This window comes from Geotrypetes seraphini, chromosome 4, assembly GCF_902459505.1.
Source record: "Geotrypetes seraphini chromosome 4, aGeoSer1.1, whole genome shotgun sequence".
NCBI classification, from domain to species: Eukaryota; Metazoa; Chordata; class Amphibia; order Gymnophiona; family Dermophiidae; genus Geotrypetes; species Geotrypetes seraphini.
The window spans coordinates 128,065,714-128,085,138 of NC_047087.1; the positions used below are offsets into that span (position 1 = coordinate 128,065,714).

A 19,425-nucleotide genomic window follows, 5' to 3' on the forward strand; every position below is an offset into this window, starting at 1 on the left:
AAAAAAAAGAGCATTAATGAATAAGTTCCTAAATCTTAATATTGTTCAGGTTTCTGCAGACCTTTTAGACTTGCCATATATATTATAAACCTGGCAAGGTAAAGTAGCTTTCGGGACCATTACTAGAAGAAAGTCACAGGTAATCTTGTCTCTCTCAGATATCCAGGCTGCTACAGAAAGATGCAGAGCATGAGTCACAGATGAGGGCTGAAATTCAGAATATGAAGCAAGAACTCTCGGCTATTAGTATGATGGATGAGTTTGCCAGATATGCAAGACTGGAAAGAAAAATTAACAAAATGACTGACAAATTAAAAACTAACGGTACAGTATTTTATCTGTCATTTGCAAAGTTGCAAACATCTGTCATGAGAAGATATGCAAGTAAAAATGTATTGAAAGTGATGGGAAATTTTTTTCTTTTAAATGCTTTTTGTGTTTCAGATCCTGTTTGGGCTTTTGCTAAAGTGTACACATTATGGGGCTCATAATCAAAAAACAAATACATCTAAAAACCCACCCAAATCGGCACTTGGATGACCTTAGAGATAGGTCATCCAAGTGCCGATAATTGATGCAGGTTTTAGACGTATCTAAAAACAGCTTAGGCCTTTTCAGTGCCGCTGTATGCCCAGTGTTGAAAAGGGCATTTTAGGAGGAGTGGTGAGGCCGGGACATGGGCTGACCTAGACTTAGTCGTACTGCAAGTATAACCAAAAGTATAATGAGATTGTTTAGATGGAACTTATACATAGTGACTTAGGCGATCTAAAAACAGGTCTAAATTCCCAGAAGGTATCCAAAATGACCAGATAACCACTGCAGACACAAAGTGCAGACCCCCCCAGTGATCACTGACCCCCCCCCCCACACACACACACATTGCCATAAAAGTCAGAATAAAAGCGTACATACATACCTGCCTCCAGAACATCAGCACCCGACATAGGAAAGCCTAGTAGAGTTGCACAGAGGTGGCTTAAGTAAGGTAGTCTGGGGGGTGGGCTAGTGAACCATAGAGAGCAGGACCCAGACCCATAAGCCACTCTAACCACTGCATTCATGGTAAAACATGTGTCACTACCAGAAAACTCCACACAATACGAAAACCTCACTTGTCAGGATTGAAGATCAACAATCAATCAAAATCATAAATGGTGAAAAATAGATGGCAAACCAACCTAATGTCATTCTTTACTTCTTTTATTCTATTGTAGTATGCTTGCCCCAATGTGCCCTAGAAGTGAGAGGAAGCCATAAACGAGTGCTCCCTGCTGGAACCCTTGAAAAAGCCCGTTGTGGCGAAACGGGTCCCGTCGGGCACATAAGCATTGGGGCAAGCATACTACAATAGAATAAAAGAAGTAAAGAATGACATTAGGTTGGTTTATCATCTATTTTTCACCATTTATGATTTTGGTTGATTGTTGATCTTCAATCCTGACAAGTGAGGTTTTCGTATTGTGTGGAGTTTTCCTGTATACCTCACTTCCTATCTACATTTTTCATCGTAGTGGGCCCCCACCAGAAAACCCCAAACCCTATTGTACTGCCATGTAGGTGGCACCTGCAGCCATAAGGGCTATTGGTGTGGTAGACAGGTGGGTCTAGTAGGTTTTGGGGGGCTCAACATGACCTATAAGGGAGTTGTGAGATGTTTATGTGGCACCCTTTATGTGAAGTTTGCAGCAATGCACTGTAAGGTACCCCACTACTCTGTTGCCATGTCTGGGTGGCCAGTCCATCACTTTGCTGACCCCTCCCATGTCCAAAAGGTCTTGTTCTAGGCGTTTTTGACTTAGACGAATATTTGGATGAGAATGGAGTATAAAGATAGACGACTTAGCAGTCTGGATTAGAGAATGACAAGGTGGCTGGTAGCCACAGGTAACCCGTTGAAATGGTGGGGGGGAAAAGTGCTCACTGTGGGTACAGGGACAAGGCCATCCGCTGCCCCATGGAGCAGTGAATGGCCTTGTCCCTGCAGTTAAGGGAGGGAACACGCATGGTCACCGATCATGCGTGGCCCCCTCCCTCCTTCCTACCTACCGGCCAAATCTATCTCCCTCCCCCTTACCTTCACGGTGCGTTTTAAATTTACAGAGTAACTTGCTCAAGCCGCCGGAGCCTGCCTGCAGTCGCATGCATCTGTGGGCGGAAGCTTCTCCTCTGACGCAACTTCCATTCCCCCAGTGCGAAAACCAATGTGGTATTTGGGGATCCACTTGAGTTCCAATCCAACCTAAAACTATGTATCAATATAATGTACTGCACCATATTGAGGCCATTTGAGCGTTATGTTATAAATGGAGAGAATAACCTCTGGAGCAGGATAGCTATAACTAAAATGATACTACACACTTTTTGGGCTTGCGAGCTACTTTTAAAATTACCAAGTCAAAATGATCTATCAACAATAAAATTTAAAAAAAAAAACACAAAGCACACCGTACGCAGAGAAAATGTTAATTATGATTCCTATTCCGGGATTTTTTCAAAGAGGTCAAAGCAGATGACTCTATGCACTATCACCTCAGTAACAACCATACAAAAATAAACAAATATACCCCCCTCCCTTTTTATTAAACCACAATAGCAGTTTTTAGCGCAGGGAGCTGCGCTGAATGCCCAGTGCTGCTCTCGACGCTCATAGGCTCCCTGCGCCAAAAAACACTATTGCGGTTTAGTAAAAGGGGGACATAGTGCAAAATATAGACAGCAGGTATAAATTCAGACACATTTTGATCACTAAATTGAAAATAAAATCATTTTTCTTACCTTGTTTGGTGATTTCATGAGTCTCTGGTTGCACTTTCTTCTTCTGACTGTGCATCCAATCTTTCTTCCCTTCTTTCAGCCTGTATGCTTCCTCTCCAGACCTCATTCCCTTCCCAAACTTTTTCTTCCTCTCTCCCTGCCCTTTCTTTTTTTCTGTTTCTCTTCTTTCCTTCTGTCTCCCTGCCTACCCTCTTTCTTTCTTTTTCCCTGCCCTCCCCCAAGCCACTGCCACTGCCATCAGGGAATAGGACCCCAAGCCGCTGCCGCCATCTGATAACAGGCCCCAAAGCCGCCACCGCTCCAAACTCTCCCTGCTTCCCTGCATCGGGCCGACCAGCATTCCTCTCCCCGACGTCAATTCTGCCGTCTGAGAGGAAGTTCCGGCCCAGCCAGGCAGTGATTGGCTGGCCAGAACTTCCTCTTCGACGGCAGAATTGACTTCGGGGAGAGAAAAACTGATTGGCCCGGTAGATCGCCAAGACAATGTGAGTCTATCACGGAGCTCGGGATGGGCTCCGCGATCGACTCACTTTGCCTTGGCGATCTACCGGTCGATCGTGATCGACCTATTGGGCACTTCTGGCCTAAGATATTATATCTGTTGCAAACTATTCCCATCTGGATTGTAAACCAGGATGAAAAGATGTTCCGTTCTATAATTATTTACATTATTTGGCAGCATAAAGTTGTCCGCATCAGTTATTCCAAATTGACCCTTGACAAAAAGATGGGGGGGTTTGAATTTGCCGGATCTTAGATTATATAATGTAGCAGCCATGATACATGATACTGTTAGACTTCCAGATGTTATTCTGTAACCTTGGCTGTGATTACTTGCTTTGTTCTTAACATTCCAACTGTGAATACTATTGTTATTTGACTCTGCTGCATCTACTAATAAAACCATTTTAAAAATAACAAAAAAAACCTAGCATATGGCTTGTGTAATATGCTTCCCCCCTCCTGTTCTCTACTGATTTTCTCGTTTTAAGGCTTATTACAATCCTTTCTCAGCCTTCGCGAGATTTAAAATATATATATATATATATATATATAAGCCTTAAAACGAGAAAATCAGTAGAGAACAGGAGGGGGGAAGCATATTACACAAGCCATATGCTTCCCAGAACCAGATCTTTTTCAGTAGATCTTTTGTTCTTGGCTATATGATGAGCTCAGCACAGTTCTGCTTTAAGTTTAAAACTCTTACTGACTAACTTGCTGAGTTTTCATATTTGGGAGAGCTCTTCAATTTCTTTTTGCTTACCAAGGTTACTGATATTTTTTTTTTTAAACCCCCAAAAATAAGAAATAATTTTGTCACACTTTTATATATTACGTTTTCCCCAAGAGCACTGGACTCCTGGTACAGGCAGATTCCTGTATGTGGCTCAGTGGTTAAAGGCACTGCTTCTCTCTTCCAAAGGTCATGGGTTCAACTCTACAAAACTCCTAGAATCTTAACAACTTTGTTGCCATTATCAAAAATTTGTGCTGGCGAACAGGATTTTGTTCCAATTTCTTCTTTTTTCTCTAAAACAGCTCATAAGGAAATTATCTATCTCTAACCAGTATTTATCCCAGGACAAGCAGGCATGATATTCTCACATGTGGGTGACGTCATCTACGGAGCCCCGGCGCGGACAGCTTTTCAAGCAAACTTGATTGAAGTTTCAAGTTTGCACACTGCACCACGCATGTGCATGCCTTCTCGCCCACTAGAGGGCGCATCCCACCTCGTGGTCCTCAGTTCAAATTTTTCCGCGGAGCAAGAAAGCCCTGTGGATCTGAGCTCCAGTGTTTTTGCCTTCTAGCTGCCGCGTTTAGTTTGTTTTCTCTTCGAATTAGTTCGCGGTGCTGTTTTTCTTTTCGGTTCCTTTCAAAAAAAAAAAAAAAAAAAAAGTCTTTCGTTTTTCCTCGGACTCCGGGGGCTCCCGGAATCCGTGGCCGCGGGACGTCGGTACGTTCCCAGCCTTCTTCTTTTTCTTCGTGGATGTCCCGTCCTGTTACGGGATTCAAAAAGTGCAGCCGGTGTGAAAGGTTGCTTTCCATCACCGACCCTCACCGGTGGTGCATTGTCTGTCTTGGGCCCGAACATCCGACAGACTCGTGTGATCGCTGTGCTACCTTCCAAAACAGGGCCCTCCGTCGCCGTAAGGCAAGAATGGCCGAATTGTTCGCCGTCGACGCACCTAAGGCCTCGACGTCGGCCTCGGCTTCGGCCCCGGCCTTGACCTCGGCCTCGGCGTCCTTGGGGGCCTCGGCCTCGCCTCGGCCCTCTTCCTCGAAGGCGTCGTCAGTGAAGCAAGCTTCGGGTAAGTCCTCTGTTCTATCCCCTTCAGCAAAGAAGCCATCCTCGAGTCAGGCCAAGGCGGGTGGGTCGACCCCGGCCCCGCATCGGACCTCGACTCCGCACACCCCGAGGGAATACTCGAGACCGAGGTCGCCCTCCAGGGAGTGTGCCCCGGACTCGGAACTCCCCACCTTCGTGGGGATTCCGGCCTTCCAGGATCTCCTCCGAGCTCTGATCTCATCGGAGCTGTCGGGAGCCCTGGAAGTGTTGCAGCGTGCTGCGGTTCCGGCGGCCTCGACCTCGGCCGGGGCGCCTTCGGTCTCGGAGGCCCCGGCCTCGGCTCCCTCGGGAGCCCCGACCTCGGCGACCTCGGTCTCGGGTACGGTGGCCCCGTTCACCTCGGCCTCGGCCCCGCCCCGGACCTCGACCTCGGGGGAACCCCCTGAGCGGAGTGTAAGGCCCAAGGAAAAGTTGCGCAGAGTGCGCCGTCTTTCCTCCTCTTCCTCCGGGTCTTCCAGACACGCCTCGCCCTCGACGCGACCTCGGACGGGGCGTCGATCGAGGAAGTCTAAGCGACCCCGAGGCTCGCCTCGGCGCGACCGCTCCTCGTCGTTCGGGGCGAGGCGCTGCAGGTGTCGGAGTTGCGCCTCGACAACCCGAGGCTCCTCCGCTCACCTCATGGGAAATCTTCCCGGGCCGCCTCGCCGAGGAAACGGGAGAGTGTCCCACGAACCCCTGGGTCCTCACCCAAGGGCTCTGCTAGGAGGATAACTTCCCCTTCCCCCTCGAGGGCCCTCGAGAGGGGATCCTGGGATTCGGGATCGGTTAGGGATCCTCATTATTCCCATGAGGCCTCCCCCCTCTCCTCGGAGGGGCGGTCGAGAACCCCGTCTCCCCAGGCTAGGCCGTCCTCATTTTCATCCTTCGTTCAGGACATGGCCCAAGCCCTGGGGATTGACCTGATGGTAGGCTCTCGGTATTCCAAAGAATTTTTGGAGGAACAGGACCTCCCCACTCTTCCTAGGGAGGTGCCTAGACTCCCTCTCAACAGTGTCCTTCTGCAAACCTGGCTGAATAACTTGTCAAACCCTCTTACAGTCACGTCTGTGCCTTCAAAAATGGAATCGAAGTATAGGACGATTCCCCCTAAAGGGTTCGATAAGGCGCAGCTCTCACACCAGTCTCTTCTGGTGGAGTCTGCTCTTAAAAAATCACAGCCCTCACGGGTTTCTGCGGCGGTTCCACCAGGCAGGGAGGGGCGGACCCTGGACAAGTTTGGCCGTCGCCTCTATTCAAATTCCCTGATGGCCACCAGGGTTCTAAATTACGCCTTCACCTTTTCCTCCTATTTGCGTGGTATGGTGAAGGACCTTCCTCAATATCGAAACTCGTTACCGGACTCCCAAAGAGCAGGATTCGATAAGTTTATGTCCAACCTGTCTCAATTGCGGTTGTACCTATTCCACGCAGTGTACGACGCCTTTGAGCTGGTTTCGAGGGTGTCGGCCCTCGCGGTGGCCATGCGCCGCTTGGCCTGGCTTCGCACCCTCGACATGGACCCAAACCTGCAGGAACGCCTGGCAGACTTGCCCTGTGTGGGGTCCGAGTTATTCGACGAGTCATTGGATGCGGCGACCAAACGCTTGTCGGAACAGGAGCGCTCTCTAGCATCCCTGGTCCGCCCCAAACCTAGACCCCCGCCGCAGAAACCCTTTCGGCCTCCGCCGCGCCGATACCCTCAGAAGTCGACTCCGGCTTTCTCGAGACCGCCTCCGAGACGTCCGTCTCAGCGAGGCAGAGGGGGACAAACCCAAGCCCAGGCGCAGGGCCCTTCTAAGCCCGCGCCTTCCTTTTGACGGGCTGAGCGGACGGGGCGGGTTCCCCTCCGCACTTTCTCAGGAACCCCTTCCTATCGGGGGCCGTCTTCGGTCCTTCCGGGAGGCATGGACCGGGATTACCTCAGACGCTTGGGTGCTCCGGATCGTCTCCGAGGGCTACTCGCTCAACTTTGTGTCCTCGCCGCCGGACAGTCCCCCAAGTTTAGTCCCCTGCAACCGTTCGCAGCTACCGACCCTTATAACCGAAGCCAAAGCCCTCTTGAAGCTTCGGGCGGTCGAGCCGGTCCCCAAGGACCAGTGGGGTACGGGGTTTTACTCCCGCTACTTTTTGGTCCCAAAAAAGACCGGGGACCTGCGCCCCATACTGGACCTCAGGAAGCTCAACAAATTCCTGGCCCGGGAGAAGTTTCGAATGCTATCTCTCCCGGTTTTGTACCCCCTCTTGGGGGAAGGGGACTGGATGTGCTCCCTCGACCTGAAGGAAGCATACACCCATGTTCCGGTGCACCCCGCCTGCTGAAGATTCTTACGATTCCAGGTGGGGGACCTCCACCTCCAGTACAGGGTACTGCCCTTCGGCCTGGCCGCGTCCCCACGAGTATTCACGAAGTGCATGGTGGTGGTCGCAGCAGCCCTCAGGTCACGTGGACTCCATGTGTTCCCTTACCTGGACGATTGGCTCATCAAAGCCCCGACCAGGGAGGGGGTTATCTCAGCGACCCGACAGTCTATTACCTTCCTGCAAACTCTCGGGTTCGAAATAAACTTTCCAAAGTCTCAGTTGAGGCCGTCGCAGTCTCTTCAATTCATAGGTGCGGTGCTGGACACGGTGCACCTACGCTCCTACCTGCCGACCCAGCGGTTGGAAGCCTTGGTACGGATGAGCCGCCAGGTCTCCCAACTATCGAGGGTGTCGGCCAAGCGCATGATGATGTTGCTGGGCCATATGGCCTCGACGGTACATGTCACGCCGTTTGCGAGGCTACACCTGAGGATCCCTCAGTGGACCCTCGCGTCCCAGTGGCGTCAGGAGTGCGACCCGGTGTCTCGCCTCATTTCGGTAACTCCGCCCTTGCGGAAATCGCTGCGTTGGTGGACAGACTCTTCAAATCTGTCCATGGGGCTATTGTTTCGCACTCCGCCTTTTTGCAAGGTCCTGACCACGGACTCCTCGGAGTACGCGTGGGGAGCCCATCTCGACGGTCTTCGCACGCAGGGCCTGTGGTCGACAGAAGACCGTCAGTGTCATATCAACGTGCTAGAGCTGCGAGCCATCTTCCTAGCACTTCGAGCCTTCGTTCACATATTGCAGGACCAGGTGGTCCTCGTCCGCACGGACAATCAGGTGGCAATGTATTATGTGAACAAGCAGGGAGGAACGGGGTCATGGCCCCTCTGCTCCGAAGCTCTTCGCCTCTGGGAGTGGGCGGCCTCCCGGAACATCTTCCTCCGGGCGGTCTACATCCAAGGAGAACGGAATTGCCTGGCGGACAAACTGAGTCGACTTCTGCAACCGCACGAGTGGACTCTACACTCAGCAGTTCTACGCGAGATTTTCGCTCGCTGGGGAACGCCACAGGTGGATCTGTTTGCCTCTCCGGAGACACACAAACTACCACTATATTGTTCTCGGATGTACTCGCAGGACCGTCTGGAAGCGGATGCCTTCCTACTCGACTGGGAAGGGAGGTTCCTGTATGCATTCCCTCCGTTCCCTCTGATCATGCGAACGTTGGTACACCTAAAATCGTCCACGGCCACGATGATTCTCATAGCACCTCGGTGGCCGCGTCAGCACTGGTTCTCCCTGCTGCTCCAGCTCAGTGCCAGGGAGCCTCTCCCCCTGCCTGTCTCTCCTTCTCTGCTGTCTCAGAGTCAAGGATCCATGTTACATCCCAATCTGCAGTCATTGCACCTGACAGCCTGGTTTCTTGTTCCCTGACTCCTCCGGACCTGTCTCAATCGGTGAAGGAGGTGTTGGAAGCCTCCCGCAAGATCTCGACGAGGCTTTGCTATGCGCAGAAATGGACCAGGTTTTCCACCTGGTGCTCGTCCTTTCACCTGGATCCGGTATCAGTTCCGGTATCCTCGGTTTTAGAATATTTGTTTCATTTGTCGCGCTCCGGCTTGAAAACCACTTCGGTGCGGGTTCATCTCAGTGCGATTTCTGCTTTCCACCAACCTCTGGAGGGACGCCCTCTGTCACTCCATCCCTTGGTGACACGCTTCATGAAAGGGTTACTCAGGGTTTGTCCCCCTCTTAAGCCTCCGTCTGTCGTGTGGAATTTGAATGTGGTTCTGGCTCAACTGATGAAACCCCCGTTTGAGCCACTCAACAAGTCCCTCTTGAAATTTCTGACTTGGAAGGCGGTGTTTCTAATTGCCCTCACCTCCGCCAGGCGGATTGGGGAGTTGCAAGCCTTGGTTGCGGACCCTCCTTTCACTGTCTTTCATCACGACAAGGTGGTTCTCCGCACCCACCCTAAGTTTTTACCTAAAGTTGTTTCTGACTTCCACCTCAATCAGTCCATTGTCCTTCCTGTGTTCTTCCCGAAGCCCCACTCCCATCCTGGCGAGACGGCGCTTCACACGCTTGACTGTAAGAGGGCGTTGGCATATTATCTCCAACGCACCAGGTCTCATCGGAAGGTTCCTCAATTGTTTTTGTCCTTCGATCCCAATCGATTAGGGCATCCAGTTTCCAAGCGCACTCTGTCTAACTGGTTGGCCGCTTGCATTTCCTTTTGCTACGCTCAGGCTGGCCTTCCTCCCCCGGGTCGAGTCACGGGGCACAAGGTCCGGGCGATGGCAGCTTCGATAGCTTTCCTCCGATCCACTCCGATGGAGGACATATGTAAGGCTGCCACTTGGTCTTCGGTTCATACATTCACCTCTCATTACTGCCTGGACACTTTATCCAGGAGTGACGGCCGGTTTGGCCAGTCAGTTTTGCAAAATCTGTTTTCCTAAATTGCCATCCTCCCACCTGCCCTTTTTTGGTTAGCTTGGAGGTCACCCACATGTGAGAATATCATGCCTGCTTGTCCTGGGATAAAGCACAGTTACTTACCGTAACAGGTGTTATCCAGGGACAGCAGGCATATATTCTCACAACCCGCCCACCTCCCCGGGGATGGCTTCCTTGCTAGTTATGGAACTGAGGACCACGAGGTGGGATGCGCCCTCTAGTGGGCGAGAAGGCATGCACATGCGTGGTGCAGTGTGCAAACTTGAAACTTCAATCAAGTTTGCTTGAAAAGCTGTCCGCGCCGGGGCTCCGTAGATGACGTCACCCACATGTGAGAATATATGCCTGCTGTCCCTGGATAACACCTGTTACGGTAAGTAACTGTGCTATTTCTCCAGAGCACCTTTCTATAGTATCCAAGTTTCCAAGTTTATTAATTTTTAATATCCCGACCATAAACCAAATATCTGGCCGGTTAACAATATAGTTTAAAAAAAAAAAGGGGGTATAAGGGAAGAATGGATAAAATATTTAAGTGGGACATGAATGACAAAACAAGACAGACTTGACTGTGAGGATAGTAAGGGTGGAGGGGAAAAAGTTACATTTTATAAGAAGAAAAGGGAAGAATGGGTAGGGAAAAAACGTGAAGGTAAGGGCATATTGTAGTGATAATTGCTTGCAAGAGGAGAGAGAATAGAAATAAAAGAGAAGAGAGAGAAAATGGATAGAAGAAAATCTAGGTTCGGTTAAAAGCGTCATGAAATAAGAAAGTCTTTAGACAAGATTTAAATTTAACAAGTTGTTGTTCGTCGCGGAGGTATTGTGGCAAGGAGTTCCATAATGTAGGAGCAGTTACGGCAAAATTTGTTTTACGAGTATAATAGAAATCTTTTAGAGGGGGGATGAAAAGAAGTTTTTGATCAGAGGATCTTAGAGTGCGGGAGGAGCATTGAGGTATCAGGAGTTTGTCGAGGAATGAAGGTTGATGAGATTGTTTAATTTTAAAGCAGAGTAAGATGATTTTATAGGTGATACGGTGGGTGATAGGGAGCCAGTGAGCTTCTTTTAAGAGTGGAGTAACATGATCAAATCGGCCTTTTTTATAAATAAGTTTTATTGCTGTATTTTGTAATAATTGAAGGCGACGTAATTCTTTTTGGGGAAGGCCATTGAGAAGGGAGTTACAATAATCTAGGTGGGAGATTACTAAAGAATGAGTCAATACTGTAATAGAATCAGTGTCCAAGATAGAAAGTAGGGATCGAATAATGCGCATTTTGAAGAAGCAGACTTTAACAAGTGAACTGATATGATCATGGTAAGAGAGGTCTCTATCAATAATAACCCCTAAAAGTTTAATTTTACTTTCCATGGGAAGTGGAATAGATTTAATAGAGATAGTTCCTAATAGAGTTTCAGAAGTTTTAATTGGAAGAAGAAGACCACAGGATTTCTCGATGTTGAGAGAGAGCTTGTGTGTATAGAGCCAATCATATATGTTATCTAATTTATTGTTTATATCTATTATTTCTGAAATGTTGGTGGTGTTGATTGGATGAAGGAGTTGTATATCGTCTGCGTATGCAAAAATGGTAAATCCTATTGATTGGGCTAAAGTAAGAAGGGGGGAAAGAAAAATATTAAATAGCAGAGGGGATAGAATTGACCCTTGAGGGATTCCGAAAGTTTGTGGTAGGTTTGGCGAAGTTTCGTTTTTAAGGTGGACTTTAGAGCAGCGATTGTGAAAGTAGGATATAAACCAAGAGAGTGCAGAGCCGGTAATCCCGCAGTCTGCAAGTCTTGTGATAAGAAGAGGGTGGTCTATAGTATCAAAGGCTGCGGATAAGTCAAGAAAAACTAGAATAGCTGATTTTTGATGATCATGGTAGTATTGTATAGTGGAAGTTAGGCCTAATAATGATAGTTCTGTAGAGTGTAAAGATCGAAACCCTGTTTGGCAGGGATGTAAAGCGTGAGTTTTTTCGAGAAATTCTGTCAGTTGAGAGTGAATGATTTTTTCTGTAAGTTTGGAGATTAGAGGTAAATTAGAAATAGGACGATAGTTTTTGGGGAGAGTAGGGTCTAGGTTATGTTGTTTGAGCTTTGGAACAATTAGAGCTGTTTTCCAAGAAGATGGTACTAAGTTATCAGAAAAAGATTTTGAAATCATTTCCCAAATGAATGGGCCAAAAAATGAATAGAATTTTTTAAGAAGTATAGGAGGAATACTCTCTAGAAGATTGTTGGGGGAGTTTAAAGATTGTAGAATGGGAAATAATTGAGTTAGAGATGGCATTTTGAAATTAGAACAGGAGCTGAAAGATAGTTGAGTAGGATCATTGAGGGTTTGAATAGAAGTAGATGGTGATGAAGGTCCAAGATGAGATCTAATGTCTTTAATTTTAGTGTCAAAGAATAGTGATAATTCATTTGCGGATGGTAGAGTAGATATAGGTAGGTTTTGTTTTTTTTTGGAATATTTTGAAAGTGATTGTGCTAGGCTGAAGAGTGTAGAAGAGTTACGAGTGGTAGAGATAAGTTTAGAAAAGTATTCTTTTTTTGTTTGTTGAATAGTTTTTTTGGACGTTCAGAAAAGAAATAAAAACCACACTTTTCAAGAAATTCCTGAAACAGCAATAACAACACGACCTCTAAATGCTCCTAAGATCTACAACTTACCTCTCTAGCAAATCACTGTAACTCTGTCTTTTTTAAATTAACCTTTTGTAATCCGCCTTGAACCGCAAGGTAATGGCGGAATAGAAATCCCTAATGTAATGTAATGTAATAATGGAAGGCTTTTTCTTTAAAAAGATTGAGAAAGTTGTTTTGTCGTGTTTTACGCCATTTGTTTTCTATCGATCGAAGTTGTCGCCGGAGAAGAATCAGTTGTTCATTGTACCAAGGTTGATGTAGTTTTTTTGAATATTGATTAGAAAGTGGTTTTTTTATAGTTTCTATTTTTGGTGCCAGGGAATCTAGCAATGATTTTGTGGATGTTTCCCAGAGAGAAGATTGTTCGGTGATGGAAAGAGAGGAAAAATCTTTAATATTTAGGTTAAAGGAGGTCTGAATAGTAGATAGAGTTATATTATTAATATTGCGGGTGTTTAAATTATTTTTATTTTGCTGGACTGGAATTTGCATATTAAGGTCAATCTCCTGCTTATCTATAGCATCTACTATGTTGTGAGCTCTGAGACGTCTAGTTGCTGGGAGTCTTTCTCTTTAGAGGCGGCCACATTACATTTCAACATGGAAGGAATTGGAATACTTTGGAATAACACAGTTTCCTCTCTATTTGAGTCACAGGCAAGACTGGGTTCTTGCTGCAAAATTAGAAAATCTAGCAGCAGCCTCAGAAAATTCACATAGCAGCTCCTTCTAATATGCTCAGTCCTTTTTCATTTGCCTCTGACTTGCATAGTAGATTTCTCTCTGCCTCTTCCTCAACCTGTTAGCATCAGAGGTTCTAGATGTTCAGTCTTTGTTCACCTGACCTTTGGGACCTACAACCGCATTGGTAGATGAACCACCAATTTTAATGCACAGTTCTGCCCTTTAGCCCAACCTCCTCCAGGAGGCTTCATCAGAGCGGCGTTCTGATGGAAGCAACTTTTAGTGCCAAGCCATTTTTTTCCCCTATCTTGACGATTAGCTACTATAGGATTCCTCTCCTCAGAGATGCTCTCCCTGAGGAGAGGAATCCTATAGTAGCAATTAGCTTTTTGATATCTCAGCTTTAATCCTCTCATCCACTGCAATTTATAACAGCCCTGCTTGACATGATTATACTCACAATAACTCACAGCCTTCCTACTTCAGCAACGACAGGACCATCTGTTTTGACTTTCCAGTCAAGTCTTTTATCTACTGTCTATTTCAGCTAGACAACTGATGAGACTCTTGGATCACATGGTGTCTTCAGTCCATATTACTTTCTTCACAAGACTTCATTTTTGAACTACCCAGTAGTCTCTGGCATCTAAATGGTCTCCAGTTTACAATCCTTTTTCACAGACACATTCATCGCAGTGTTATTCAGTGGGGGTTGACTTCGTCCAAACATCTGCTGCTTTAGATGCCTCCAGATCAGCCGATTCTGACCACATACTCTTCCAAGTATTCTTGCAAACCTCACCTGGACAGTATTAGCACATGAACCTGTTCTGCCAGGAGCTGACGTTTATATACATATGTTGAGACTTAAGCGAGTTGGAATACTCTCAAGTCTTTTCATCACAGTGTATTTAATCAACTCTTACTACGCATGAGCTATCTACTTGCATTCTCCTTTATAGTCAAGCATGACAGTATCGATTTTTCTGTCAGAAGGCCAAGAGGATTTTGAACTACTCAATTGCTTGAAACATATTTCTAAAGCCATGTCTATGTTCAAAAAGCAACAAATATTTTTACTGACAACCTCAACTGATTTCTTCGGCAACATGAGTGGACACTCGCCTCCTTGGTTTTGCGCCACATTTTCTTTCTGAGACTCCTCAGATAGTCCTATCCCGTTTCAGACACTATGTTAAGGATCCAATATTCTTCTGGGTCTTTCCCTCTCTTCTCATGCAGAGTTGCAAGTTTCTTTTACATCCTATTCTACAGTTGTCTCATCTGACACTTCTATTCGGTATGACCATATCTGACGCTGACTTTCTGCTATTGTCACAATCCTTTTGGATGTCTCCAGGCATCCCTTCTTCATGGTAGTGTTCCCAACAAAATATGGTTTTCAGCGTAGTATGGTATTCATCGTCAAGATACTTTTTCATCCTCCATATCTTCGGTGTTGGAATATTTTTTCCCACTTATCCAACTCATGACTTAAAATCACTTTAGTCTCACAGTTTTCCATGTTTATTTTACTGTTCCAGTTCTGACTATTCATCTTCTAGTTGACAGTTTATGAAAGCACTTGTCAACATCAGACCATTTCTCAAACCTCCCCTTACTGGTTTGGAATCTCACTCTGGTTCTCTCCAGTCTGCTACAGCCTCCATTTCAATCAATGGCCTATGCTCTTCTTAACTTCCTCTCTTAGAAAGTGGAATTTTTTTTATCTCCACCACTTCTGACTTACTTCTTTGTGAGTTTCACATCTTGGTGTTGGACACATCTTTTTTTGTTATTTTGCCATGGTAAGGTTTTTCTCCATACTCTTCCAAAGGTAGTCTCGGATTTTCATTTCCATCAATTCATTGTATCACCAGTTTTCTTTCCGAAACCTATTTATTATTCAAGTTTCAAGTTTATTTAAAAAATTTTTTAGACCGCTTATTCAGATTTCTAAGCGGTTTACAATATAAAATTACATAAAAGCACATAAAAACAAGGGATACTAGATAAGTGGTTTACAATATAAAATTACATTAAAGCACATAAAAACAAGGGATACTAGATAACGTCCAAACATAACAGAAGGTTTTGATTTAACGTATGGAACAACTTCAAACATTAGGGTAGTGGGGAAGAACTACAATTATTTATAGAAAAGGAGCAACATAAAAGGGAAAATCAATAGGTTAGGGTAAAAAAGCAGTTATTTTAAATTTTGCCCTTAAGAGGACAGTTGTTATCCAAAAGCGTCTTGGAACAAGAATGTTTTTAGTTTTACTTTAAATTGTTTTGAATCAGATTCATAGCGCAAGTGGTTAGGCAGCGAATTCCATAGGGTAGGGGCAGTAACCGCAAAGTTATTGGAACGCAATGTATTAATCGATTTTAAAGAGGGTATGACAAGGAGATTTTGGAAGTTGAACGGAGGAATTTTGATGTGCTATGGGGAATTAGAAGTCTGTTGATGAAATCCGGTTGATTATTTAATTTTGTTGTGAGTGTTAAGAGTAAAATTTTATAGCTAATTCTATGTTCAACTGGTAGCCAATGTGCGTTGAACAAAAGGGGTGAAACGTGATCGTATTTTTTTGCACCACAAATGATCTTAATAGCTGTATTTTGCACGATCTGGAGCTGTCTAATTTCCTTTTTTGTGATGCCCTTATACAGAGCATTGCAGTAGTCTATGCAGGAAATTACCAAAGAATGGATTAGTGTGTTTAAGGAGGCCGGTTCAAGTAACTTAGCGAGAGAACGTATCATTCTTAGTCGATAGAAACATTTCTGAACGACTGTACTAATGTGATGATGATAAGAAAATTTATTGTCAAAGGTAACTCCTAATAGTTTTAAGCTCTTCATACCTTATACTGTAAATGAGCCTTAGCTTATTACTTACAAAGGTCTTAGTTTTATAAAACATCACTTCAACTGCTTACCTCTTTTCATACTAACAAGTTGAGCCGGTCTGCCACCAAAAGAACTATTTCCACATGGCTTGCGTCATGTATTTCTTTTTGCTATGCTATGCTCAGGATGGCCTGCAGCTGGAAGATCTTATAACACATGAGATCCGAGCTATGCAGCTTTACTTGCTTTTTTATGTTCCACTTCCTTTGCTGAAATCTGCAAAGCAGTTACTTGGTCCTCAGTTCACACATTCATCTCTCTCTATTTTTTGGAATTCTTTCCAGATGCTATGGTTACTTCGGCCAAGCAGTATTATAATTTTTATTCTCTTAACTGGCCAACTCTCCCTCCATCCCTTTACAGTAAGCTATGGAGTCCCATATGTGAAAATATGCTGCATGCTTAGACTAGGATAAAGCATAGTTACTTATCATAACAGGTGTTATCCAGGGACAGCAAGCAGATATTATCACATCCCACCCATCTTCCCTGGTTAGCTTCTTAGCTTGCTTATGGAACTGACATACCTTGCGTCTCTGCATGCAGGAAGGCTCACATGCGGAAGCAGGCAGTCAGAAAGTCTTAGAAACTTAAAGTGACCGTTCACTTGTCAAACTATCCGCACCGGGCTCCTTAGATGACGTCGCCCCCATATGTAAGAATATCTGCCTGCTGTCCCGGATAATACCTGTTATGGTAAGTAACTGTGCTTTATCCAGGGGCAGCAAGCAGATATTCTCACAATCCACCCACCTTCCCTGGTTGGCTTCTTCTCTTGGGCATAGAACTGACAAGCTCATGAGCTGGCATCGGATGGGAAGGCACTCGCGCATGCACGATGCGGGCAGTCTAAAAGCTTGCTAAAGCTTAAAGTGATCCTACATTTTTCACTGTCCATACCGGAGCTCCATGGATGATGTCACCCACAAGTGAGAATATCTGTCTGCTGTCCCTAGATAACACCTGTTACGGTAAGTAACTGTACTTTTTCTACCTTCCATTGCCATATCCAACATTTTGTTTCTTTCCCACTGTATACCATCTCTTCCCCTCCACCCTATGTCCTACATTTCTCCCTCTCTCTTCTCCATGCATGTCTCCCTTCCCTCCACCATATGCAGGATTTCTTCCTCACTGCTTTCTACATCTTCTCTCCCCCCATTTGCAGCATCTTTCCTACCAGTAGTTTTCCATCCCTCTCTTCCTACCATACCCCTATGCAGCAGCACCCCACCGACTCTTCCCCCACGAGACCTGACATACCTCCAAGGCCTCCTAAAGTGGCGGCGGGCAGTCAGCAGTGACATCGCTCTGAATGAGCTACTCGCGGCCTGCCCCACTAAGGCTTCCCTCTGCTGTGTCATCAGGTCGCAACCAGCCTGTTCAGAGCGATTCTGCTGCTGACAGTCCACTGCCATGGCTACTTTAGGAGGCCTCGGAGATATGTCAGGTCTCAGCGGGGAGGGAGAAGGGTGTTGGTTGCTGAATTGGTGTGTCTGATTTTCTCAGATAACAGATTAATTCGAATCAGTGAATATGGCCAGCACCAACACCTAGCTAGCCAACCAGCCTTCTGGTGTGTTTTTTTATAGCTCAGTGGCCGTCCCCTCGAAGGGGCTGAGAAGAAAGCCCCCATGTTATTACACTTGAAGTCCGGAAAACTTTGGAAAACTTGACCTCCACTGTGACTTGATCAAAGGGATAGGTAACTGCCTTGGTTGACAAGGTGGATAGATTAAAGTTGTGGAGACAGTCAAGTTAGAAACTTCCAGTAAAATCAAACAGATTTAGGAGGAACTTAAAAGTACTAGGGGACTTTAACCCTACAGTTGTCAAAGATCAATTATTTAATACATAAGGAGATTGAACAGATGGAGAATTATAATAGACGTGTGAATTTGAAAATCTTGAACTTTCCTAAATCACCTTTGATATTACCTCTGGACTTATTTGATAGAAATTTTACATTATTCCTCAGATACTGTTTCACCTTTAAACAGGATTTATTATTTGCCTGTACCTATAAGAAGAACCCAGGGAGATATGGAAAGAGTAGGGTCCTGATAAACAATTAGGGCTCCTTTTACTAAGCTGCGCTAGCGGTTTTAGCGCGCGCTGCAATGCCATTGAGCTGGTGTTAGTTTTTTTGCGTAGCGCGGAGGTTAGCGTGCACTAATCTGCAGCGCGCGCTAAAAATGCTATCGCAGCTTAGTAAAAGGAACCTTAGACTTGAGTACTACATCAGCAATTTTGGAAGAAACAATTACGAAAAATACTGAGAGCGCTACTTTGCTTGTATCATTTATATTTGAACAAGATATTAATGCGCTTTTTTGACTTATTGTTAATTCCCAAACTCTATTTTGTGGAAATAGTTAGGGTTTATGCAGATGTGTCCAGAACTACTCAGGATAAAAGGAAACTCTTGCTAAGAGACAGGAGACTAGAGCTTTGGGGGCAACTTTTTTTGTTATCATACCCTTATAAATGCCTGGTCACATATGCTGGAACAAAATATGTCTTCCATGCAATAGCTGAGACATTCCTAGACCGATGCGTAGTGTCCCCATCGCTGTGTGCCATCTGCAGAAGGAATCTGGATTTTTTTTCTCTGTGCCTCTGCTGTACTACACTGTGCTCTTTAGTTTTTTCCTTTTGCATGCGTGCCACCAGGAGTATGTTCTGCTCTCTCTTCTTTATTTTATTCAGTGTTTTTAGGGGGGGTTCGGGATTTTTGTGCTTGAAGCATTTCTTCAGCTTTGCCTGCATTGAGAACACACAGACTTCATTCTATAGCTGACCAGTTGGTAAGTGAAAAATATTTTGATTTTGGCATGAATTTTGTAGTGGCAGCCATCTTGGATTTATAGCAATCTTTTTTTAAAAAAAGCTCCCTGCTTTTCCAAAACTGTAATTTTTGCCTCAAAACTTATTGGGAAGGAGTCCTTGGGCTCACCTGATGTGAATTCTTGCTAGGAATGAGCACATTTAGCACCTCCCGCGCATTTTTATGCCACGTAGCTTGCTCAGGAGAGGCAGCAATGTCCAACTTAGCCTCTCCCATGTTGAAGCAGGTGACCAAACGCTCGGCTAGCCTGGTGGGGTGGTTTTCTTTATTTTTGGGCTTGGCACAGCTACTAATTCAGTGCACCTGACTGCAGACCATCCATAGCCTAAGAAATGCAAGTTAAGTCATCAAAGGGTGACTCGACACCCCAGAGGCAGAGGCTTTCTCTAAATATATGACACATTTGTAGAATGAGTTTTAAAGTCAGCGTTCTTCCTCTGTG

General features: G+C 45.6%; 1 protein-coding gene across 3 annotated transcripts in view; it reads left to right on the forward strand.

Annotated features, from left to right (window-relative positions):
* Positions 1–19,425, forward strand: part of GET1 (guided entry of tail-anchored proteins factor 1) — a 116,636-nt gene that overhangs the window by 42,562 nt on the left and 54,649 nt on the right. For all 3 annotated transcript variants that reach the window (XM_033941832.1, XM_033941830.1, XM_033941831.1), the window contains exon 2: positions 159–324. In XM_033941832.1, coding sequence (XP_033797723.1) covers positions 201–324 — 124 coding nt within the window. In that variant the 5' untranslated portion in view covers positions 159–200. The remainder of the gene's footprint in view (positions 1–158; positions 325–19,425) is intronic.